The sequence below is a fragment of the Cryptomeria japonica genome, chromosome 6, assembly GCF_030272615.1.
Source record: "Cryptomeria japonica chromosome 6, Sugi_1.0, whole genome shotgun sequence".
In the NCBI taxonomy this organism is placed as follows: Eukaryota; Viridiplantae; Streptophyta; class Pinopsida; order Cupressales; family Cupressaceae; genus Cryptomeria; species Cryptomeria japonica.
This window is the reverse complement of record NC_081410.1, coordinates 100769594-100795641: the sequence shown is the minus strand read 5'-3', so window position 1 is coordinate 100795641 and position 26048 is coordinate 100769594. Positions and strand designations below refer to the sequence as shown.

At 35.0% G+C, this 26048-nt stretch overlaps 1 protein-coding gene across 1 annotated transcript; it reads left to right on the top strand.

Moving 5' to 3' along the window:
• Nucleotides 1-23848: 23848 nt before the first annotated feature.
• On the top strand, nt 23849-25779 carry LOC131039736 (12-oxophytodienoate reductase 7-like). Its single transcript, XM_057972575.1, has 4 exons — nt 23849-24091; nt 24187-24327; nt 24406-24536; nt 24786-25779. The coding sequence occupies exons 1-4, from the start codon at nt 23973-23975 to the stop codon at nt 25637-25639; spliced, it is 1245 nt and encodes a 414-aa protein (XP_057828558.1). The 5' UTR covers nt 23849-23972; the 3' UTR covers nt 25640-25779.
• Nucleotides 25780-26048: the final 269 nt, after the last annotated feature.

Genomic DNA, 26048 nt, shown 5'->3' with positions numbered 1-26048 from the left:
TGACTCTTAACTATTTGTACTCCCCTTTTGACAACAATGCCAAATAAAGAAGTAAAATACATACATTACATCAAAATTTGTCAGCAAAATTGCATGTATATATAGAAATAAAAGTGTTAAGGTCTTTACAATGCAATTCTCAAGAAAATATCACTGTAATGAAACTTCATCTGCTTAAGATCAATGTCCCATGTTTCCAATAGTGTCTCAGTAATATCAACATGTGTCAAGATCTGTGCTGCAAACTCCTCCATAGCATCAATTGTACTCATCTCAAGAATAGCCAAAATTGCCTTTGACTCCTTGAATGCTCTTTGAAGAATATCTACTTTGGGAAGTAGCTGAATCTGGTATTCTTTTATGTTAGGCTCAATATGGAAAGCTAATGTACTGAGAGGGGAGGGGTGAATCAATACTTCAAAACTTTTTTTCAACAATAACTTTAATGATATGCATAAACTGAATAGTGCAATAACATAATATAAAGCTAAAACAAATAGATAACAATCATACATGATTCACTCCATAACACATATATTTTGGTTACGCAGAAACTCTTGGTTAGAGAGAAAAACTGCGGTGGGGATGGCACCTACAACTTCACTACTGCAATAATAAAGGTTTCTTGGTTAGAGCTACATGTTTAGCTATTTCTGATAGCTTACCCTGTTAGGAGTATCAAGATCTGTTAGATCTACCTTGCTAAAGGATTTTACAACACTTAATCTAAATGTTGCACCTGGTTAGAGGCTTTACAATTTATAGACTTGATTAGAGTCTTTTACCTTGTTAAAGGTTTCTCTTACAACTTCAAAATATTATAATAAAATCTTTACAAATATTTGCAACTTTACATCTGGAATGTTATAGTAGATTCTATGTACTCAGAATAAGATTACCTTGCTTATATCATACCTCGGTAACCCATATAGTAACTCGGTAAACCCTTCTATTTACTCTGTTCTTTGACTGTTCTCTGAAATCCTTCTCAGTGACCTCTGTGTCTCTGTGACAATCATAACACTTAGTGCTTTCACATGTCTTGCTTCATATATTTCTATATCTTCCCTTCTGTCATGCTACATGTATATTTCTAATCTTAATCCATGTTGTATAGATAGATCTCTTATGTCGATGATTCATTCATTGCTTCGATCTTACAAACATGTTTTATCGAATGAATAACCATGCAAAATATTTCATTGGTTAGATGACCTCAAAATCATACACAATCTTTAAGTGCAATTTCCAATGTGATAATGGTTCTATGTGCCTCGATCTTGTAACACGTTTTCATATGTATGTCCAGTTTCAATGAATCTGGTAACACGTTTCACTCGGTGCATATCAACTCGGTGTGTCATCTTTGCTGCTCGGTAGACATGGAATGATACTTAGTAGACAGCTCGGTGTATACTACGCTCTGAGACTACTTTCTTCTATAACTGACTGGACTGTGCATACCGACTGAATATTTTGGTAGAGATAACCGACTTAGAGTATATAGAATAACTTTGAACATAAAAACTAATAGCAACTTGATAAGTAGTAACAATATCCCCATTTGACATTAGTTGAGATGTTTGACAAAAACTACTTTCAAAGTTATAACTCAATAATCTATATACTTGCAAAATTTGACTATACTGATAGTATATACAATAGTCAATGAAATAATATATCCAGCTATAATCCCCTTATCAATATACTGTACAAAACTCTGATTTTGCATGCTCGGTGATCTGCTCTTGGTCTTTGCTTACTGTTCTATTCATTGCTCGGTTCACTGCTCTTGGGTACTCTGCTTACTCTGCCCGGTATACTCCCCCTGTATACTACACTCCTTGATACTATACTTTGATGCTTTGAATACTTTATCACTCCCCCTTTTTGACAAATATCAAAATTTAGTTACCATTCGGTGGTGGCAACTGGTCAAAAATGGATTTATACTTTTTTCGTGCTTCAGTGAGAGCGACAGAGAGGGAATCACACTGTCCATTAAGGAATTCTATGCTTGAATATTAGCCAATAATGATATTAAGCCATCTAAAGTGCTTCCCTCTTGTGTAGTAGACAAGTATGTGGCCCGGTTGATTTGTTCTTGGACGGATGAAAGATGAGGAAGGAATAATGTTTGAAGTGTCATTATGTCCATCCTGATCTTGTGTTCTTCATTTCTTAGGTCCAATTGTTGAGCCATGAGCTATTGTAACTTTGTAAAGAAATTTTGAACTGAATTGGGCTCGGTGGTCAACTTATTTGAGAGATCGGTGATCTCTTTCTCAATTGCTTCTATTTTATTTTTGATGTCTTTAATGAATAAAGAAAATGTATATAGTTTTTGAAATAAATAATGAATGTGCTTGAGTTGAGGGGTCAACTCAGCAATAAATTTGACAAGTTTGACTTTGCCAATAGCTATAGCTTTTTGTACCTCTTCTATCATTTTTGCAGTGAGCTCCTTGTCTTTTAGCTTGCTCAAATATTCTAATGCATCTACTCCAGATGTCTCTATCTTGGTTAGGAGTTCATCTAGTTGAATGTGGATGGCGGCATCTTTTGACACTATAGCTTCAGGTAGCATATATGTTAAGAGTGCTTTCACCTTCTGAAGTACTTTATTTTTCTTTTGAATGGCCATTTGCTTCTCTTGTTCGGCCTTTGCTTTGCATAGTTCACTAAAATCAATGAGTGCTTGCCCCTTTAATTTGGATATTTCTACATTGGGCAACACTATTGGCTTTGACAAATCTACTTTGAAACTATGCTTTTTCATCTTCTTTTCTTTACCTTTTACCGATTGAACTAAGACAAGGGCTTATTAGGCTTGATGACCCTCGGTAGGTTGCTCGATAGAGGCAACACTTTGGTCGGTTTCTTTAGCCTCTGTAGTGTCCTTTGGTGTCTCGGTACTCGGTGTCTTAGTTGCAACATTTTCAGTGCTAGAAGGATCCCGAGATGTCTGTTCTTGAGTAGTACCTTCTCCTGATGTAGACTTGTGATCTTCAGTTCCTTTATCCGTATCCTGAGGGGTTTCCGTTGAGACAGGTTGATTGATCGATGGATAAGGTTGAACTTGTTCCAAGATTGATTCACTGGATACAAGTTTTGCATATGCATTGCCTTCTATCATTTCCTGCTCTGGTGCCTCTATATCCATGATATCTTCATCTATTTGAATGGTGTTAGTAGGGTCTTTCTCGGTAACATAAGGATCTTGCTTGGTGACATCAACTATTTCCACTTCAGGTTGCTCAATGGCATCCTTGTTTCTAAAAATTTCCTGCCACTTTTCTTTTGTCTCATTTTCCACTTCAATATACAGCCCATTCATCAGTTTCAAGGCTTTTTGTTTGATGAGGAACTTTGTGTGGTAGGTTGTCAGATGTTCTTTTATTTCAACTACTGACATGTCAGGAAAGAAATGTACCAAACTTCTTTCTCTGATCTATTTCTCTGAGTCCAAGGCATATTGCCACCTATTATCAATATGTGCATATAATTATTTTGGGAGAGAATTAGAGACTTCTAATGGGGCCAATCGAAATTTTAGAAGTGTGCAGATGACAACTTCTTCAATTTGTCTCTTTTCATCTACATTTTTGGTTTCATACTTAACATACCTGAATCCTCCAAATCCACCATATTCTTTCAGATTAGTACAAAAATTTTCAACACTATGTACATTTACCTTCTTGCTCTTGACAATCTGGAATTTGCTTGCATCCTCAGATTCAGTGTCACTAGACTCTTTGCCAAAATGAGTCTCCAAGTAGATTTCTTGTAAGTCTTTGCTACCTTAGGAATAGTAACACTCTTTGTTTTCTTACTCGGTGGAGCTGCAGATGCTCTAGTGTTAGGTCATTTTGCTGGAGGAGTCGGTGAGGCCTTTGATGTGTCCTGTTTCTTTCTTTTTAACACTTTTCCCTTAGGCAATTCGGTGCTCAATGTTATAGTTGCCTCTTGGGCTTCAGATTCCTCTTCGGCAATGGCTATAGTGCCTTTGACAGGTGTGGAGGAAGAATCTTCTCCGAATTTCTTTGATAATGCCTTTATCATCTTTGTTGCCTTTCTTGTAGCTTTGGGTACTACAATGCTCATTTTTACTTTTTCCTTCACTTCTTCATAGATTCCATACCTCAACTCGGTAGCATGCCTTGGCAATGTGAGAAATGCATCAATTTACTATTATGTGATGTCAAAATCAATCTCGTAACCCATAGGTGCCAAAGATTGAGTTCTTGGTTCCACAACATTCACATAATAGTAATCAGTGTCTACTTCAAAACATATGTCATCTTTGTATTTTTCCACTAGCTTGGGTGGAATCCGGTACCTGTTATGCATTTTCTCTTGAAATTTACTGAAGTAATCATCCATAATATCATTAAAATTATCATCTAGCTTCTTAATGAAGTCATTGATCTGATGGGTGATTGGTCGGTGTAGTTCCCAAACAACTTTACCGACTAATGGAAAGATTTTTTCAAAATAGAAAAACATGCATACAAGTAGTGATCCAAACTTTAGTGTATTAGCCGAGTTGTTCTTCTTTGGCTTCCTGATGGTGTTCAGATTCTCAAACAGGTTTTTCAGCAACACCTCACATAGATCAATTTTCATTCCTTTCTTCACAATTTTGTATTCTAGGTCTACTGTTGCACAGGGTACACTGTTTTCCCTTGCCGATTGGAAGAAGTAGTAACCTATTACTCTAATGGTAAATTTTAGTTCTACATCAGTGACATTGTTCAATTTCAGTTCTCTACAATCTGATTCCACTTCAGTTAAATTCATCAATTGCTTCTGTGATATCATCTTTTGAGCTCGAGCATGATCATAAATAGGATAACTAGTAATCAGATGAATGATTTCCTTGGTAATCTTAAATGGTTTCTCTTCTAGCCACATGAAATCATCGTGAACTCTACTCAGAACAAACTTGACCCACTGGGGTTTGAACACACGGGGATAGGTTAGGGCTTCAGTTTATCCCTTGATCTTAATGTGCTCATACTTGCTATTCAATTTACCATCAGTGCACAATTCATCATAGGTGTCTTTGATTTCAACATGACCGAGTTCTTCAACATGACATTTGGTGAAGAATCTCACATCCTCGACTAGTAACACTTTATTCGGGATGAGTGAAAATGCGGTTTTGTCATCTAGTTCAAATGCAAGTTTGAGAGTTAATGAGTATTTTAGTGAGGGCTTTTCAACATTCTTAACAATGATGGGATCTTGGATCTTAGGTGCCATTTGTAGATTTTAGATAAGAACTAACAAAAGATCCCTAGGGTTTGAGGATTTTCAAATGGCAGACGCTTCACACTTAGTAGATAACAATAACTTGATAAGATTGGTAAACCAGCTTAACAATGCGTTGAGATTGATGTAAATACCTTGAATTTTTCTTTGTAGGAGGTTTGATCGCCTTTGAATCACTTTGCTCTGCTCTCTTGAAAACTTGGTAAGTGAAAATGACCACGTAAATGCTTTAAGTACACAATATACCTTATCGGGCTCTGTGCATGTTAGGTCAAAAACATTAAATGCACTTGGTTCCACTAAACATTCTTCCCCTTTTTTTTTGCTTTAACCGAGTAGCCAAACTTCCTTCATTTACCGACTTGACAGGTTTCCTGTATTCACCGACTTGACAGGTTTCTTGTATAGTGCTCCAAATGACTTTGATATAATTTCAAACTTACTTAATACATCTTTAACTATGCAGATTTTGACTTAAGTACATAATAAAATAGGAACTATTAAGATTTAACCTTGAGAGAATGCAGTCCCTTCATACCTTTACCGATTAATTTGGAATAGGTGCACCTAACTCGGTAGGTAAGGTGTTTTCTTCATTTGACAGAATTTCCTTCTTTTTCCAAATCATCTTTAATTTTTCTCTTATTTCCTTGGTGTCTTTTCTAGGTTGATCTCTACAATCTCCAGCCAAGTGTCCAACTTTGTGACAATGAAAACATGCCATGCCAAGATTTCTCCATGATCTTCGGTTGTTCATCCTAAACCTTATAAAGTAGTTGGCACTTATATGTCCATATCTTCCACAATATTCACACCATATCCTTGTATTGTAATCCCATGGTATTGCAGAATACTGTCGGTAAGGATCTGTGTGAGCTCGGTAACCTCTAGCATTTGCTTGGTGTGCAGACCACATATAGTTCTTTTGCTTAAGCCAACACTTCTCGATACTATGTCCATATCTATTGCAGTTTTTACAAAACCCTTTGAATTTTGCCTTCTGATAATTGTTAATAGACTTTGTCCTACATTGATTAGATGTGTGACCATATTTATTGCAATTGTAACAATAACCTTTGGACTTAGTGACATTCGGTTGCTTACCTTTTCTGATTTGGCACATGTTGGCAGTGTGACCTTGATTTCCACAGTAGTTGCAAATAGGCTTCTTTATTTTTGATGTTCTTCTTGTTTCCAGCTTGCTTTGATGATTCTCCTACCTCGGTAGTATGGATTCCCTTCTCGATAGAGTCTTTTCCTTTGTAACTGAGTCCTGCATCTTTGTTGGGTCTTCTTGTATTCAGTTGCTCATCCAACATTTTTGATGCTTCATAACTCTTCTTCAGTGTTTCTTTGGATTTCATCACTGTTTCAAGTTCATTGGTCAACCTTGACACTTCAAGTTTCAATGGTTGATTCTCACCATCTTTCAGATTTGCTTCATGATGTGCATAACCTAGTTGATCTGACAGGTTTTGTTGAATTCCAGTCATCCTTGTGATTTCATCATTCTTATCAGATACTAAGGCTTCAAGTTGTTGTTTCTCTCTTTCTAGATTTCTTACCTTATCCTCGACTGTCCTCAATGCATCAAGATTTTTAGTCATCTGTGTGCTGAAATGTTCATGTTCTCTTTTCATTGCTTTTAGTTGATCAGCCAGTGCTTTGTTCTTTTCTTTCAATACTCCAATAATTTCTTCAGTCTCTTCAGATATACTGTTCTTAGATGATGTCTCAATTTGTTCCACTAACTCTTGAGAATCCTGCAAATCATCAGATAATCTTCTTCTCACTTTCAGAGATTTTTGCATTTGCCTTTGCATGTCTGCAATCACTTGATTAGCATGATCCAACTCTTCTTGTAGATACACAATCCTCCGAGATTGTTTATAGCCTTCCATTGATAAGATCTTTCTCTTTAGGCAATTAAACCTTTTTCCAAGATTGAAGCTCTGATACCAATTGTTAGGCCCAATATGGAAAGCTAATGTACTGAGAAGGGAGGGGTGAATCAGTACTTCAAAACTTTTCTTCAACAATAACTTTACTGATATGCATAAACCGAATAGTGCAATAACATAATATAAAGCTAAAACAAATAGATAACAATCATACATGATTCACTCCATAACACATATATTTTGGTTATGCAAAAACTCTTGGTTAGAGAGAAAAACTGTGGTGGGGATGGCACCCACAACTTCACTACTGCAATAATAAAGGTTACTCAGTTAGAGCTACCTTGCTAAAGGATTTTACAACACTTAATCTAAATGTTGCACCTGGTTAGAGGCTTTACAATTTATAGACTTGATTAGAGTCTTTTACCCTGTTAAAGGTTTCTCTTACAACTTCAAAATATTACAATAAAATCTTTACAAATATCTGCAACTTTACATCTGGAATGTTATAGCAGATTCTATGTGCTCAGAATAAGATTACCTTGCTTATATCATACCTCGGTAACCCATATAGTAACTCGGTAAACCCTTCTATTTACTCTGTTCTTTGACTATTCTCTGAAATCCTTCTCGGTGACCTCTATGTCTCTGTGACAGTCATAACACTTAGTGCTTTCACATGTCTTGCTTCATATATTTCTATATCTTCCCTTCTGTCATGCTACATGTATATTTCTAATCTTAATCCATGTTGTATAAATATATCTCTTATGTCGGTGATCCATTCATTGCTTCGATCTTACAAACATGTTTTATCGAATGAATAACCATGCAAAATATTTCATTGGTTAGATGTCCTCAAAATCATACACAATCTTTAAGTGCAATTTCCAATGTGATAACGATTCTATGTGCCTCGATCTTGTAACACATTTTCATATGTATGTCCAGGTTCAATGAATCTGGTAACACATTTCACTTGGTGTATATCAACTCGGTGTGCCATCTTTGTTGCTCGGTAGACATGGAATGCTACTCGGTAGACAACTCGGTGTATACTACGCTCTGAGACTACTTTCTTCTATAACTGACTGAACTATGCATACCGACTGAATATTTTGGTAGAGATAACCGACTTAGAGTATATAGAATAACTTTGAACATAAAAACTAATGGCAACTTGATAAGTAGTAACATTTTAGTGATCTGACCTATTTCACTTGCTCATGTTCACGAAGTTCTAACTGGTGTTGTAGATCAACCACCTTTTTACCAAAAGTGATCACTGAGTCCTATACCAGTATGAAAGTTTCACTTAAATTTTGTATTTCCTTCTCAGTGTTAGCTCTCTTCTTTCTCAAGTCTGCACAAAATAGTGAAAATTGGGAAATATTAGCCAAAATCTTACAACCGGTTTCCAATCCATTCTTCAATAAGTCTTTATTCACCATTAGTGATACTTTACCTTTATATATCTCAACCATTAACTCTTCTCCCCTTTTCTTCTTGTAATCCTTTGCAAAAGAAATGTATGCAACTTCTTCAAGGGATTTAAGTTGTTCACAGACACTAACAACTAATTGTCCAAGTTTGGCAATAGGGGTAGCCAAATGTTATGTATCAGTCTCTGGTAGGAGCCTTGACAAAATATCAACAACAATCCTTATAGTCTCTACTTGTCTTCGCTATTCCTTCAATCTTTTCTTTTGTGCCCGGGATTGCATTGCAGTTGTAACCTCCATTAATTTTAAAGAATTTAAATTGTCCATATTAATAGGACCTTTTATGCTCACATAGTCATCATCATCATAAACTATTGTTTTCTTCAGTTTAGGTTCAAAAGGTATTTCAGGAGATGTTTTTATTTTCTCTTTTCTCCTCTCCTCTTCCACTTTCTCTATTTTCTTCTCTTCCTCGTTATCTTTTTCTATCTCCTCTTCCTTAGTGGTGTCTTTGACCGGTTGTGGATATTCTACAGTCTGTTCTTTCACCAGTGCTTCCTATTCCTTATACACTGAATTCTTCTGATTATCCTCAATAGCAATATTTACATTTGCATCTGCACTTACACTAACTGGTGCAGTCCAAGTCTCTATTGACTATGCATTCACTGGTTGCTCAGTTGAGCTTTTGTCTACTTCTTTCTCTTCTCCTTTGTTATCAACATGTTCCTACTGAGTATCCAACATTTGTACATCAAATCCAAAAACATCTACATTGTCAACAGTGTTAGCAACATTATTAGTATCATAGGTATCATCATCTGTTATATCTATCGGTTCAGTATCAATAGGATCATCTTGCATATACTTGTTGTCTGATTCAAAGTCTATGATCTTTACACCTTCAGGAAGTTCTTCTAACTTTGTCTTATAAGGAGTAATATCCTCAATTACTTCATCTTTCTCCTCTTCTTCATTGGGAATGAGACTTAAAGCCTTTTTCACCAAAATCTTAGTCTCCTTTTGAACTAATTCGGTCTCTCCAACAAGCATTCTTGTTAATCTATTCTTTGATCTGAACAATGCTTTTGTATTAACCTTTATATGTTCGATTTCCTCTTCAGTTGCTTTCGGTTGCAGGTGCTTAAGTGTATAATCAATAAATTTTTTATCTAGGCTAATTGCCCCTTGCCACCTAGCATCAATCAAATTATATAAGGAATCTATAATTTTCCCTTGTAATTCAATGAGGGCTCTACTAAAATTGTTCATACTGAAGATGATTGCATCTTCAATCTCCCTTCATTGATTCTTAGACAAATGAGTAAACATTATGTTTAAACATTTGTAAATACTATACTCCTTAATAATTCTAATCATTCCAGTGAAAGAATCTTCAAGTGTCAATATTTTCATAGTTGCTTTACCTTTTCGAGTAGTCTTCTGCTTCTTAGCACTTTCCCTTAGTGATCTCTTATCTTCTTCTGATTTTGTTTCCTCTATATCAGTCACTGGTTTGTGAGATTTCTCCTTCTTTCTTTTTGGTTTGGGAAGGCACAACAAGAGATTCAACAGTTTTACCTTTCCTTCAGAATTGTATTTTAGAGGGTTTCCCTCTTTGAGATTCAACAAGATTCACCTTATGTTCTTCTTCTTTCTTCTTCTCAACTGCTTTGGCTACTCTAGTCTAACTGGTGGGGGTACCGGTTGGTACACTAGAAGTTCCACCTTGTTGAGCCTCATATTTGGCTCTTGCTGCAACTATCTGTTCTTTTGTGAATCTAACCTGCTTAGCAAAGGCTTGTACTTTTCTTACTTAATTTTCTATCACCGGTTTCTATAAATTAGAGTGTACTTTCAGTAGTTTCTCCTTGTAGGTTCCAAACCTCTCGGCGGTGGTATCGACCAGTTGAGCTAACAAATGATCAACATAAGAAACAAGTAGGTCTTTATCTACTTCAGAACCATGGGCATTACCCATGTGGTCATGGCAATAACAACTTCCATCAAGCATGTATCTGTGTCAACCATAAAACAGATAGAATCCTCATACCGATTGACTACCTCTGTTGGTATGCGTTCCCTAGCATGCATTTCCTTCTTAAATTTATTAAAATATCCCCATGAAATATCATCAAACTTGTTTTTCAGCATTCTAATGTTGTTCTTCATCTATAATAGGGAAAATATCCCGGTTATCCATTGTACATCACCAATACCGGGGAAGAAGTTTTGGAAATAAAAGAATAATCCCAAAATCAGTTGTCCAAATTTAAATCTTAGTGTCCTTCTTCACGGCTTCAAGATTCACCATTAATTGATTTTTTAGAGCTTTAGTCAAGTCATAATCCACATGTTCTTTAATCATCTGGTATGCAACGTGAATAGCTATTGTTGGTATACTGTTCATTCTGCTTGAATAGAAAATTCTATAGCCAATCACCATAGATGCAAATTTAACAACACAATCATTAATATCATTCATGGTCATGGCTCTTTTATCCCATTTAGATCCAGTTAACTTCTCAAAATCATTCTTAGGTATAGACCTAAGCAATGGTACTTCACCGACTGAGTATAAGCTGGTTACATCATGGATTGCTTTCTTAGTGATTTTGTGAGGTTTGTCCAACCACATGAACTAATCATGAATGTGGCTCAAAACAAATCTCACCAACTTATCATCAAAATCATCAATAAAATTGATTGCATGATGAAAACCTTTATCGACTACGCTTCTGAATTATTCTTTCAATATACCCTATTCATTACATAGAGATTTGTATTGTTCATAAATAATTGCAACTCCCAAGTCTTCAAGTTTGCAGTGATAAAAGGATCTTACATCCTCTACATGCAAAACACCATTCGGTACACCAAATAGGGCACCGACAGGATTAGTTTCCTTCGAATGTATGTATGTCATTTGTATCTAGGTCTTGCCCTCTCGGTCACATCAACTAGATGTGGAGTATCCATACTACAATATGCAAAGATTTGAAGCAAAGAGTAAGATTCACTAATAAATACCTCTTCTGCTTCAGGGCTAGGGTTTCCAACTGTCAAAAACTTTCAATACTCGATCACCAAATCAAACTTCACTTGGATCACTCGGATTACTGGTAAATGGTCTGAATGATGCTAGCACAAACTTATCTTTTCTCTACTCGCTTCGCCAAGAGTTCTCAAGATGCAAACTGACAAAATAAATTCAAAAAGTTCTATTTATTTGCATTCTAACTACTGTAATAAATGCATTTACCAACAAAACCCTAAAATGTCTTAACAAACTCTAAAGCATATTATCGGTAGTAAAAACTCAAAGACATTTACCGGTTATGATCCAAAAATATATCAAAAAATCAAAAAGAATCAGAATATTATGCAGATTCAACTTACTGTACATCATCCAGGGGTTCAACTCAAGATTTGACAATAAGCTCACCCAAGTTGTAGAAACAACTTAGTTTGTCAGAGATGGATTCTCCACATTAGGTGAAGAATCTAATTCCTCAGATGGTTTGTCATCACTCTTCTTCTTCCAGGTCTTATTCATCTTAGCTTTGGTTTCTTCAATATCAACCTTCTGCTTTCCTTTCCGGTCTATAGAGTGATTCACCGGTTGGTTCTTTTGTGTTCTGCAAAACTTGGAAATGTGTTTCAATTTATTGTAATGCTAGCATGCCATTCTAGATGCTCTCCGAGGTCCTGAGTTGTCTCTACCTATTCATCTTCTGCAGTTCATTGCCACATGTCCAAAATTGTTGCAGATTGAACACGTCACATTGACTCTCTTTTCTATTTCATAAGGACTAGACTGGTTAACATATGGTCTTTGCCAATTTGTGTTCCTTCGATTAGTGAAATTCCTTCTCCAGTCACCAATAGGTCTTGGGTTCATGTGAGGTGTTGGATTGTTTACTAATATCTACATTCAACTAATCTATGCCCATACATGTTGCATGTATAATAATAACCTTCAAATCTCCTAGGCACATATCTAGTATTAGGTCTACAACCAATATTAGCATCAGATCTGCTTCTACAAACATTAGCAGTATGTCCTAGTTTATGACAGTTAAAGAAAACAGGGTTGTAAGATTTCTTACCAGTAGGCTTCTGAGTCTTAGGAGTAGTTTTACCTTCATACATGTCGCTCTTGGTACCAAAAGGTTCTCCCTTCTCAAATGTATTGTATCCTAACCCAGAAGTATCACCTTTCATCCTCTGAGATTGGATATGTTCATCCAGCATAGAGGAGTTCTTGTTGAATTTATCAAGCTTCTCATTAACCTCAACAAGTTCCTTTGTAAGATCTTCATTTCTTTTCATGAGGGTCTCTCTAAGAGACATTGCCATTTCAATATCTGATTGTAATGCTTCTTTTTCTTCTTTCTCCTCATGCCAATGTTTATACAAAGTTGCATTCTCCTGCTTGATCTTAAAGATTTCATGCTCTTTATCTCGAATTTGATCCTCAACCTTTCTTCTAGCTTCAAGTTCCTCACTCATCCAAATTGTAAGTGCTTCCATCTCTCTTCTCAGGTTAGTCTTCTCACCATTCGACTTCTCCACTTCTTCAACTAGTGCATCAATGTTCACTTCATTTGAGCTACTATAAGAGATCTCCAATAATTGTTCAGTCAGTTCCTTCCTTTTACCTATTGATGTCTTATACTTGCCTCTTAGGGTTTATAGCTCATCCTTGGTTTCAACAAGTTCTCTAGCCATCTCTTTATAGCTCATTCCTTCACCCATATTTGCCTAAGGATTAGAGATCCCTTCCGAGTAGTTAAGCCTTAAGGAAGTTAGGCTCTGATACCAGTTGATGAACTTATAAGGCACTAAGAGGGGGGCCAAATCAGTGATAGTAAAAATAATAAAAAACTGAATATCAGTTTCACCAACTTAAAACTCAATAGGCATGTAAGAAATAACACCAAGTATGCAATCACCACACAAAGCATAAACCACATGACACAAGAGTTTATACATGGAAAACCCAAATGGGAAAAACCATGGTGGGAGTTAGTACCCACAAGATCCACTATCTGCAGTATAGAGATCTGATCAGTTAAGGTCTACAACACCCGGTTAGGGGCACACCCTGTTAGAACTGTCTAAGCTTGGTTAAGAGATATACAATAAGGCCTATGAGGACCAACCTTGTTAGGAGCTACCCAAGTTACTGGGATTTGCAAACACAAGTTAATGTGTCATTTGGATAGAGGATTTAATGATCAGAACTATTAGGATCTGACTGCACCCTATTAGGAGTGACCTTGTAAGACGATTTTCTTGCTGCAACTGTTAGGGAGATAACAAGTACAAATGATCTTAGTATAACACCTTTTGTGTCTAATAAGATCCCTTTCAGAACATTACAACATCATAAAGAATTCATCTCTCAACTCTTCTGATCTCTCAACTCTTCTGATCTCCGCACTATCAGAAATACAAAATTCGCTCATCACCTCTCACACCATCAAGCTCCTATATATATATCCTTTCATACCTCATCACACAATTACAATTATCATTAGCTCGACTAAAACCTTATTACAATTCCCTAGGTTCAATGCATCTAGATAATCTTGCATTGTACGCTTTAGTTATGTTGGCCACCGACATAATAAATCCAATTCTGTGTCATTTTACTGATCTGAGTGATTTTCATCACTACTGGTTAAGTCTCCATCAACTAGTTTGTTTTGTCAAACAAATCTCGTTCACTTGATCGGTTCAACAAGTGCGGTCATGAACATATCTTCATCTGATAGTCTTCAATGCTGCTGCAAAACCACATCATCTCAATCTTCATGATTTTCATGTACCAGTTGTTGGAATGTAACACTATCTGCCATTTACCGGTTGAAGTCCTAATTATCAGTTATGATAAAACTGTCTTTGCCTTACCAGTTAAGTCTAGCTGATTGAGCTGTAGGACTTAGATAACTCAAAGAAACATAGTTACCATCAATGACAACATACAAAATAGTCATCATACATAAATCTAATCTTTATGCACAACAGACATATATACCAGTTGCATCAAACAAACACACATTACTGATTTAGTACAAATGATCAAATGCCAACACATAATTATAGTATTGAGCATGAGGTCTCAGATGAGTGTGAGCATCATGACCATGGGTATGATTGGAATTAAAAGCATGACCTTGGTATTCATCTTTAAATGTAACAGGGGGTTGTCTATTATAAGCATGACCACAATTATGGCCTTTATTGGTATCTCGATGTTGGTCATTAGTGTCTGTATTGGTAGTTCTTCGTCCATGAAGGTCATTGGTATAAGTTTGCTCACGGGTTTGTCTAGTATGTGTGTAGATATGAATATCTATTTTTTGCAAAAGGGAAGAAGATGACTTAGACCTAGGGATATCTCTATGTCTACCTCTGCTAGCACCAACAACCTCTTGATTATGATTTTCTTCCACCTATTGAGAGACATAAAAATTGGAAGGTAAATTGACATCCTCTTGTGCTAACATCATGAAATAATGTTGTGGGTTCTGGCATAAAATTGTCTCAAGTACCTTGTTGAACCTTGAATTGGACAAACAATCTTGAAGTTCCACTGAATTTACTGAATCATTATCTGAATCTTGCATACTACTACGATTTTCAAAATTCCTAGTATTGAAAAATTCTTCTTCATCATATGTGTAAGTATCCATGTCTTGAGATCTTGGAGTTTCCTTGGCTTCTCTTCTAAGTCTTTGGGCTCTAGTTTCAACCATATAAGGACAAAGGTTGGACATGGGTGGATGAGTGAATAAGAAAGGATGATTATAGGAAGATGCAACAATGACCAAAGGTTGGGAGTTTGTCTTGCAAAGGTTCTTAAGTGAGGTTCCAAATGATGATAGGATTAGGACTATGATAGATAGCCACAAATCGATAGCTCAAGTAATAAATGACTTCCTAAGAGATGACAAATTCCAAGATAAGCTATCATAGCTCAAGAAACTATAATGGCACCCTAGATGGTATATCTAGGAGGGAGACCACCAAGTGATAAAAAATGTTTTGATTGTAAGATAACGAGGACAAGACAACCTTTTTGACTTTAACAATGTGTAATATTTGGATGAATGGACTAAAAATGGAAAGGCAAAAATGATGATCTAATGGCTGACTAATTGAGAATCCCAAGGAATTAGTTAAGAAGCTCTTTCAATCTCTGTGACCAAATACACAAAAAGATACTAGATACACAATAAGATATGCCGCAGATGATTGACCAAAATACCCAATATCCGATGATAGCTATACTTAGGCCCACACTTGGAATCTTTGTTGAATCAAGTAAGAAATTCCCTTAAGGAGAATTGGTCACTTTTGCCTTTGCAGGAAAAGGACAAGTAGGGGCCTCTAGGACTAGAAGGATGACCTAATCATCCTCTCCCCATAAAGCTACGTATAGCTTATACAAAGCTGAGGATTTCTGCCTCAAATCACGAGAGCCTTAAAGTAACTTTAGGGTGTGATGCTACACCCTTGCATTGAGAAAGGAACCAACAACTCAATCACTAGGGTGGGCCTCTAAAATAAGTTTTCTAGTCACTATTCAAGGGACAAAGCTGTGCATGCAAATTCATCGAACAAGCTACTTAAAGACCTTACAACCCTTATCGGGCCTTGATTTTTGAAGGCTACCAAATTTAGATTGTGCCCATGTTGTATGCACCAAATTGGACAATATTTCCCTTGTTACCCATTTATGAAAATCAATCTGGTTGTTCCCCCTTGGAGTGATCACTTCTCCGAAGAGGTAGGCCTTCTAAAAAGAAAAAATAAAAAAGAAAAGGAATATACTTAGTGATTTATCTTACACCCAAGATAGGCGAGGGGAGAGGATACTTTCACAAATACCTTAGGGTTATAAAGCACAAAGCGTGCAAGCGCACAAGACGCTTCAAACAAGGATTATTTTTATGCACCTAAACGAAATGTGAGCTATTCTATGAATAAAAAATACAAACACTTAGCTAGCCACCCTTGTAAAACCACAAGTTAGTCGTTGAAAAAATAACCCCTTTCTTGAAAGACAACTATTAATTATTTAAGGGGCCTTCTACAAATGAAAGTAAGTTGCACTACTTTTGTTAGTACCAAGGGTTAGCCAAAAATCTAGAAATGCAAAGAAATTTTTTTAAAATTAGAATATTATTATTATTATTGTAATGATTTTAACTTTAAAAATTAAAATGCAAAGAATATACCCCTGCTAAAATTTTGAGAGCTTTCTAAAAATGTAAAAAGTTAAAAAACATTTCTTAATTCGAGCCCTAGAGAGGAAATTTTTTGAAAATCCCAAATTCTCAAAGATTTGATTTTTAGCTAATTATTTTTTGTCAAAATTAAAAAATTCAAGAGCATAGCCCCCTTAAAATTTTAATAGATTTCCAAAAAGATAAGAAAATATGAAAAATTTGTTGATTTTCTCCCATAATTCATTTTTTTCAATGAAAAATCATAAAAAAATTATAAATTACTCAAAACTGAACCAAAATTTTTAAATTTTTTAATGCAAGCTCTCGATACCATCTCCTACTTGCAATAATTTTTTTGTGCAAACACTTGTAGCCATTTGAGAGACATGATCAAATCTTTACAAAACCCTAATTTTCAAAGCAATATTTTTTGCTAATTATGTTTCATCAAATTAAAAGCACAAAGAATAGACCCCTTCAATAATTTTTAGAGATTTGGATAAATATAGGAAATTTAAAAAAATTGACTAATTTTCACTCAAAATTATTTTTTCATGAAAAAGAATAAATTTTTTATAAATCGCTCACAAGTGGTGAGAAAAATCTAATCTCTTTATGCCATCCTCAACTTGCAAAACAAAATTTATGTAAATTGTTTTTTGAGAGATATGATAAAATATTTTTTGAACCCTAATCTCGTGTCTCCAACCCTAGCTGCAAAAGGTTAGTCTCCATTTTTTTTGCATAAAATAGTAATATAACCTGTTAGAAAAACTAGGCAATTGTGGGTTTGAGTCCCACTGGGCATGTCGAAATGTATATGCTAAATTATATCTTCACACATTCACATGGGTTTCATCTTCATTGTTCTCCTATCTCCATTGATCTTGCTTTGATATGGTTGCTCTCATATTTTATGCTTGCACAAGAGCTCAATGGTGAACAGATGTGGTTGTGATGATGTAGCTTGATGTAGGCTAAAATCAGTTCGATAGAATATAAGTATGCTCCAAGGTTGATTGAAGAAAAGAGGGGAAGAAACCTCTCATATTTATTTAAATTAGGATAGAAAAGGGCTTAGAAGAGAATTCAACTTCTAATCATGATGATTTAAAGGTGTTAGAGGTTGTATAGGCACATTATAATCCATGCTACTAGACTTAGATTTCCCTTGAAAGAGATTTTTGTTCCCCCTTATTTTTGGCACTTTATAGGAGTGCTTTGTAACCAAACCCCCAAAAAATACATAAATTGGCACTTTATAATGAGAGTGCATGAGTGTGCTTGTTGGATTCGTGGCAAAAAAAATGCACTTTTGCAAAAAATAACACTCAATTTTGAGTGGGTGAGCAAAAGTTGTGAGAAAAACATTTTTTGCCTTATTACAAAATTAATTTCAGCTTCAGAAAATTTGCCAAAAAATCAGCTCGTGGTCTCCATGCAGAGGTGTTCCAAAGACCCTAGCATTTGTGGTGATCCGTGCTCCAAACTCCTAGCTATGGCCAAGAGTGGAAGAAACCTCCACATCTCACTGTCTGTCTTCACTTAAAAAAATCTCGCACTACTCTAATACCATGTACAAACCTTGGAATAAAGAAATTAAAATAAGCACAAGATTACACAAATTGAGCAAAATCAACTAAGTAAATAAGATGGAGAAAGATAGTACATATAGCTAGAGTAATTGGGTCAAAGTAGAAGTCGAACCCAACACTTAATGAGTGGTGGCGAGTTGCCTCCCACTAAACTAGCATGAGGTGTCGAAACTAAGTTGACACCTCTCTAATCAACTCCTAAATAATCTTGACAACTTGCATGAACAAGTGTCAAGTAGATATGGACACCTAAGTAGGCTTAAGTAAGCCTAAGTGTAAATAAATAAAATAAATATACTAACAAATATATATCTAAATTTTGGTAGTAAAAAAATAAAAATTAATAATAACCTAGCATATATATTTAAATACACATATCTAGAAGACACCAACAAATATTAGACTTGAGACACTTGATTACCATTAACAAAAAATCAATCTAGGTGTCTCAAGATTGATGTGTTTTGAACACATATAATGCATCACAACACTCCTAAGGATTTAAAAGAGTTGGATTGGAATTACAATTGTTTAAGTTTTTTTTGGCCATTTTCAAATAGTTGTTTAGTAAATTATCCATATTCAATAAAAAGACATGTTAAAAAATATTTTTATACTAGAAATTAATGATCTATTTTAAAAAATTATAGAAAGTATGTTTTCTGGTAAAATGTGTCTCTACATACAATGTAAAAATAGTTTGAAAAAATATGAAAACTAACTAAAAATGATTAAAAATAATATTTAAAAAATATAGAACAATTATAAATTGAATTTCGAGACAAAATATTAGTTTGCAATGTCCTTACATTCTATATAGTCTATTCCACATATTTGATCGGATCATGTGCTAAATGCCAATTTTATTGGTCCAATAATGTTGAAAATTGAAACAAAATGTTTTCACTTTTCTATGTAAATTATCAAAAATCCCACATGACAAAATTAAATTTTCTCTTCAAATGATCGATTTATTCTCCATATTTTAGAAGCTATAAATTCTACATATAAACTCAAAATAAGTTGCATGCTTTTTAAAAGATAAGAAAAATACTTTTAATACCACCAACATATTATATCTCTTCTACAATACATCCAAAATAATAACGATTAACATTTAAATTTCAAACATTTGTGCTGATAATTAACCATTCAAATTATAAAATTTTAAAAATAATATAGGTAGAGGAGAGAGAGAAAGAGAAAAGAATGGGTCACGTTCAAAAAGAGTTTGCTCAATATATAGAGAGGGAGAGATAGCAAAATATATAGAGATAAAGATGGAGAAAGGATATGGAGGGATAGGGAAGGAGACCAAATCATTAGATGACATGCAAGAGAAAAGTATGTTATTTATACAACAATAAAGCTACTGTAAGAATGGGACCAATCTAGGAGAATTTAACCACACAGATAATAATTAAACAAGTTACATCAATTCAGTATCAACCAATTCATTTTCCCAATTTTATAAATCACTTGTACATGCCAAAACATTTTTTGTAATATATAGGATCAATCTCACAAATCACATTTACCAAATAAATATCTACATCACATCAAATTTATGAACAACATCTAAATGGTTTCATTATTTTACATTGAATTTCTTATTTCCTCAACTAAAAATTATCTTGTCTAATTCATGTTTCCAATGCTCAACTATTTAGATTAATTCCACATATGATTAAATTTATTCAATTAACTCGCTAACTAAAATGTCACGATTTATAACTTTACTGAGAATTATATAAATTCTATTTAAAAACATATAGTTTATTTAACAAATAATTTAAAAAATATTTTCATATTAATTACAAAATTTATTGAAGAGAACAATATATCTTCTACCTTTGTAATATCACTTGCAACTATATCCTTTACTATATCTTTTAATATTAGTTCATGCGTATGCCTTTTATTTATTTTTAAATAATATATCTTCTAAATTTATCGTAAATAATTAACACAAATGTCATCTATGTATTAAACATTAATCTAAAACATCCAAGTATTTTCCTAAGAAATAATTGTCTATATTTTGAGTTTGTCTCTTTATATATATCTATATAGAATTGTTGAGCTAAAATTATTCCCAACAAAAAACTATCTTAAATGCTACAATTGTAATTTACAACTTTAAAATTATTAGGCATAGTATCTAAATTCCAATTGAACTTTACAACTTCATTAAGAGTTGGGAGAAAAATGAAAGCACTGTAGAATTAAGTTGTTAGATGGTGATCAAAAGGCTCCCTATATAGAATTGTTGAGCTAAAATTATTCCCAACAAAAGCTATCTTAAATTCTTGAGTTGTAATTTACAACTTTAAAATTATTAGGCATTGTATCTAAATTCCAATTGATCTTTACAACTACATTAGGAGTTGGGAGAAAAATGAAATCATCATAGATTTAAGTAGTTAGATGGTGATCGAAAAGCATTACTAAAGAGAAAGGAAGTGACATAGCATAATTTTAACCAATTTTCTGTAAGAATACATTTGTTACATCATCTTCGAACTCTAAATATTCATTTGTTGTAATCTTACAATATGTAGAAAAGAAAGAAAGAGCTCACTATTTCCTCTATAATTTGTAATGTAATGCCAATTTTGGTATGATCATGTCATGTAAAATGAAGCCATTATTTCCATACTAAAAATTATTATTCATCAAACTTTCCAAGCAATAAATGTCCAGTGGATGCAATCAAAATAATAAACAAATCAAATTACGTGGTGCACTCGAAGAAGACACACCGAACCTGTTTCACAGAGAATATATTAAGTTTGGACATCTACAGCTGCTTTTTCTCTTGTTAATAGTCATTCATTCCTCTCTTCAATATCATCTAAATTTATAGATGGGTTTTATTTATTGATTTGAATATAAAAGGATTTTTTTGTTTCTTCTCTCCTCTTCTCTTCAATTTTAGATGATGTGTTTCTCTTGGCTTTTACTTCAATTTTAGATGATGTGTTTCTCTTGGCTTTTACAATGAAGAGAAGATGATGCTAATAGCATTTCTATAGCTGATGTGGAATGTGGGTAGGCATGATAGTGAAAGAATAGGAACACGACTCAGATTGCGGCAAGTCAGGGGTTCATACCCACAGTGACACACTTGAATTGATTTCAGAAGAATGAATACGGAGGAGGACTTAGGGGAAGAATATCAATAGCCATCATAGTTCCAATAGTCGCCATCTTATTGTCATAGTGACCTCCCAATAGCCGTCATAGTGAAAACAACATTAATAAATTTGTTTTGTACTAATAGCCAATCATTTTTTGTAATTTCTTGTTCATAATTGGTTCATTTGTGCACCACTATTGGAACATTTGTGTAAAACTATTGGGACATTTGTCCACAAGCACGTGGACAGTTACTGGAACATCTTTAGTTAGGTATCAAGTGACACTTTGAAATGTGTACTTTTTGACCTTGTGCGCATAACTGATTCCGCAGTGTGCATCGTTACTACCCAAAAGCCAAATCAATACCTTTAAGCAGTTAAGTTGCATAAGAAGACAACCAAAAAAAATAAAAATTCAAAATCTGATGTATCGTTTAGGATCTGTGGGTGCGCGAAGTTAGCTATGACGGCTACTGGTGCTCTTCCCCTATTGCATGCAGTTTTGAAAGCAGAGTGAAGGGATAAACATTTATTTTTCTGTCCCATCGCTTACACAACATAGATGACATGGCAGGATAACATGAATATGATAAAAAAATGAATCGACAGTTGTAAACATTGCAATTGTCTTGTATTATCTCTTTATCATCCTGGACCATTGATGGACAGAATGAACTAGTCCATCTCAGAATGAACTAGTCCATCTCATATAAGATATGTCTTTGGGTGTAAGAAATAAATAAGAAAAGATTAAAAAAATATTAAAAGAAAAAACAGTGACAGAGAAAGAATAGAAGAGTGAAAACGTAAAAAAAAAGACTAAAATCTCTGTACCAATCTCACTCAGTCGGTACTTTATTGGCGGCGACGCCTTCACACTGATTTTTCACGAGAAACATGTATGTGGACGACTGAAATCCTAACATGTATGTAGACGACTGAATTCCTAACATGTATGTGGACGACTGTAATCCTAATTGATTTCCGTATCAGAATGGCCAACGCTTTTCTCCATTACTAGGGTTTGTAGTGACGGCTTACTTCAACGTATTAAAAAAGGCACGTCAATGATGATGCAATTTCCCACTTAATTTTACTTTCTACATGGTCCCAAATAATTGGTGTATGGATTGACTTGAGTTCATTCACAAGCTACTCTGAGCAAATGCACACCATTGGAGCCACTCCAAAGTATTTGTCTTTACCTTTTCTTTCTCAAGTTGTGAAAAATGTCACTTCTCAATTGATTTTCATGAGAGTGAGTGTGATGATCGTAGTACCTATATGTAGAAAATTTGAGATGAGTAAAAATTGATATGGGGTAAATTTTCATAATGTATGTTTGTGGAAATTTTTAATATTTAATGTAAATAAATTATTGGGTTGTGTTTTGTCTAGTTTTATATTTGTAAGTATTGTAAGATAAGGGTGATTAATATATTGTTTTTGTTGATAATTGGTATAAGAGAGAGTATTTAAGAAAGTTCAATTTTTTACATAAATGAAAGGCTGATAACATGATATATAGTTGTATCTTGCAAGAAATTTATAATTACAATAGAGATAACATACATAAAACTATTTTAAAAATAAATCACGATCAAAGCTTATAATATCTCTACCCCAATCTGAAACTCTTCAAAGAAAAACACTAAATACAATTTAGAAGACAGATATAAGAAACCTCCTCACACTCAATAGTAGATTGATAAATAACACATTAAATTGAACATGACCAATAACTTCTAACTATTACAAATTACTATAAATTAAGTAAAATTAATAATGTACGAATTATCATTAACTTAAGATAATAATATAATATAACATATATAAAACATGGCAACTCATTTATTCCGTTCGTGATATATAATATTTACCTTGAATTATTAAACATAAAATAATTAAATTCTTATCTTTATCAAATTTTTTAATATTTATAAATGTACAAAAGATATTGAAAGGTTAAACCCACATGGTACTTTGGAAAGTAGTTTTGACAATCACAATAAATTTAGGTGATATGTCTTTTTCGACCAAATAGTGCTCCATATTGGGAGCAGGCAAGTTGGAAGTTCCGTCATTCCATTCAGACTGTTGGAAAAGTAGGAGGAGAGATTCATTTTACTATATGCGGGTTGAAAACACAAAGTCAGTCGAACTGCATCTAGGTGAAACGAACTGGTGCATAAATGTCTGTGTGAATAGAAAGAGAAAACGCCTATAAATACCATCTGTGAACATGCTCCAAATGCCAAACCAAGTTCAGCCCTTGTCGAGAAATATAAGCTCACACAAAATTCTATGCTTTTTCAAATTCTTGAAGAAAGAAGCGGCTGGATTTTATGACAGTCGATCTAGAAGAGTTAAATTCTTCCAAATGGGGAAAGGAGGAAGTTTCCACGAAGCCCGATCTGCTTCTCCTCAAGTGCCAGAAGATAACAATTCTCACCTTCTGTCACCCTTTCAGATGGGCCCTCTGTTCAAACTTTCCCACAGGTAAAATACATTTTCATGTTTACCAATTTCTGCAACCTATTTTTTTTAAAGACTACTGTAGTATCTAACATCATTATTATTATAAATGTGTGTAGAGTTGTTTTGGCTCCTGTAACTCGGTGTCGCGCAATAAACAGCATTCCTCAACCCTCTCACGTGAAGTTCTATTCTCAGAGGACCACCAGAGGAGGCCTTCTCATCACAGAAGCTAACGCAGTCTCGCCCCAGGCATTTGGGTATGTATAACTAACATTAAAATTCTAATGAATGTGTTATAATTGAAGTAAGGTTACTGATGAGATCTTATCTTGCAGGTTTCCTCATTCCCCCGGTATTTTCAGTGAGGAGCAAGTGAAGGCGTGGAAAAAGGTTGTGGACGCTGTTCATGCAAAAGGCGGCATCATCTTCTGCCAGCTCTGGCACGTCGGCAGGGCATCACACACAGGTATGAAATTCATTCAATTGTGGCTGCTTGATTAAAACGCTTCCATTTTCTTCATTCGTACATTTGTTTTAAGTTTTGCTGGTGTGGGTATATTTGTTATATTTGTTTTTAGTCTGTAATTAATTAGTTTTTGTTTAATGTGTTTTCATTCATTCTGATGATGGATAATTAAGTGTAATCCGAAATATTGATAAAAAATTCATACATAATCATTACAATCTCATTTTATTGCGGTTTATTTCATTGCAGTTTATCAGCCCAATGGGGAAGCACCCATATCGTCGACAGGCAAGGCAATATCAGAGGAATGGAGTATCTTGATGCCCGGCGGCTCCAAGGCCGCGTACTCCTCCCCACGTGCGCTTTCTATGTCTGAAATAGCTGCTGTGGTTGAAGAGTTTCGTAAGGCGGCGAGGAATGCCATGTGTGCAGGCTTTGACGGCGTGGAAATCCACGCAGCGCACGGTTACCTGATCGACCAGTTCCTCAAGGACGGCGTAAACGATAGAGTGGATGACTATGGTGGGTCACTTCACAAGAGATGCCGCTTTGCCATGGAGGTCGTGGAGGCGGTGGTGGGGGAGATTGGAGCTGAGCGCACCGCCATTAGAGTGTCGCCCATCATAGATCACATGGGCACTACTGATTCCGATCCCCTGGCTCTCACCTCTCACTTAATTGGCCTCCTCAATTCATATCCTCTTGCTTACCTCCACCTGACTGAGCCCCGGTTCACAAAAGAAGGCCTCAAAGACAAGGGGGCAGAGGGCGAAATGACGGCTGCGGCAATGTGGAAGATTGTGAAGGAGGAATACAGAGGAAGGGTTATGAGGAGCGGCGGATACAGCAGAGAGACAGCCATGGAAGCTGTGTCCAGTGGCAGTGCAGACATGATATCCTTTGGTAGGCTTTTCATTTCAAATCCCGATTTGCCCCACAGATTCGCTATTGAAGCCAAGCTCACCAATTATGACCGCTCTACTTTCTACACTCATGACCAGGTCGTGGGTTACACTGATTACCCCTTTTGCCTCCATAATTCCACTTCACCAAATTCAGAGTCTGATCAGCATGTTGACTATAGAGAAGAGGTTTATCGCTAGAAAATCTAGGTCATGTAATATCTAGTGAGCGCATCTGAGTTGAATCGCTCGAAGATTCGGGGCATTGCGAATCTCTTAGCATACTTTAATGTTTCTAAGGTCTGTAATTTTATGGAATTGGGAGGTTATTAGCATTGTTCCGACAGGGACTTCTTTCGAGTGACGCATCTGATTATTTCTCTTCATAGGAAACAAAAGAAATTTATGTGTTCAGAAAAGTGTGAATCAACCTTTCAAGTTTTCAGCGAGCAATTCACTAATGCACCCATCCTTATGGTGTCTAATCTTATAGAGGACTTTTTGGTTTACATGATGCATCATTGGATAGTTTCGAGGTGGTATTTATGTACGAGGTCCGAGTGATCGCTTATGAGTCAGGGAAGCTCAATGATCATTGATTAAACTATCC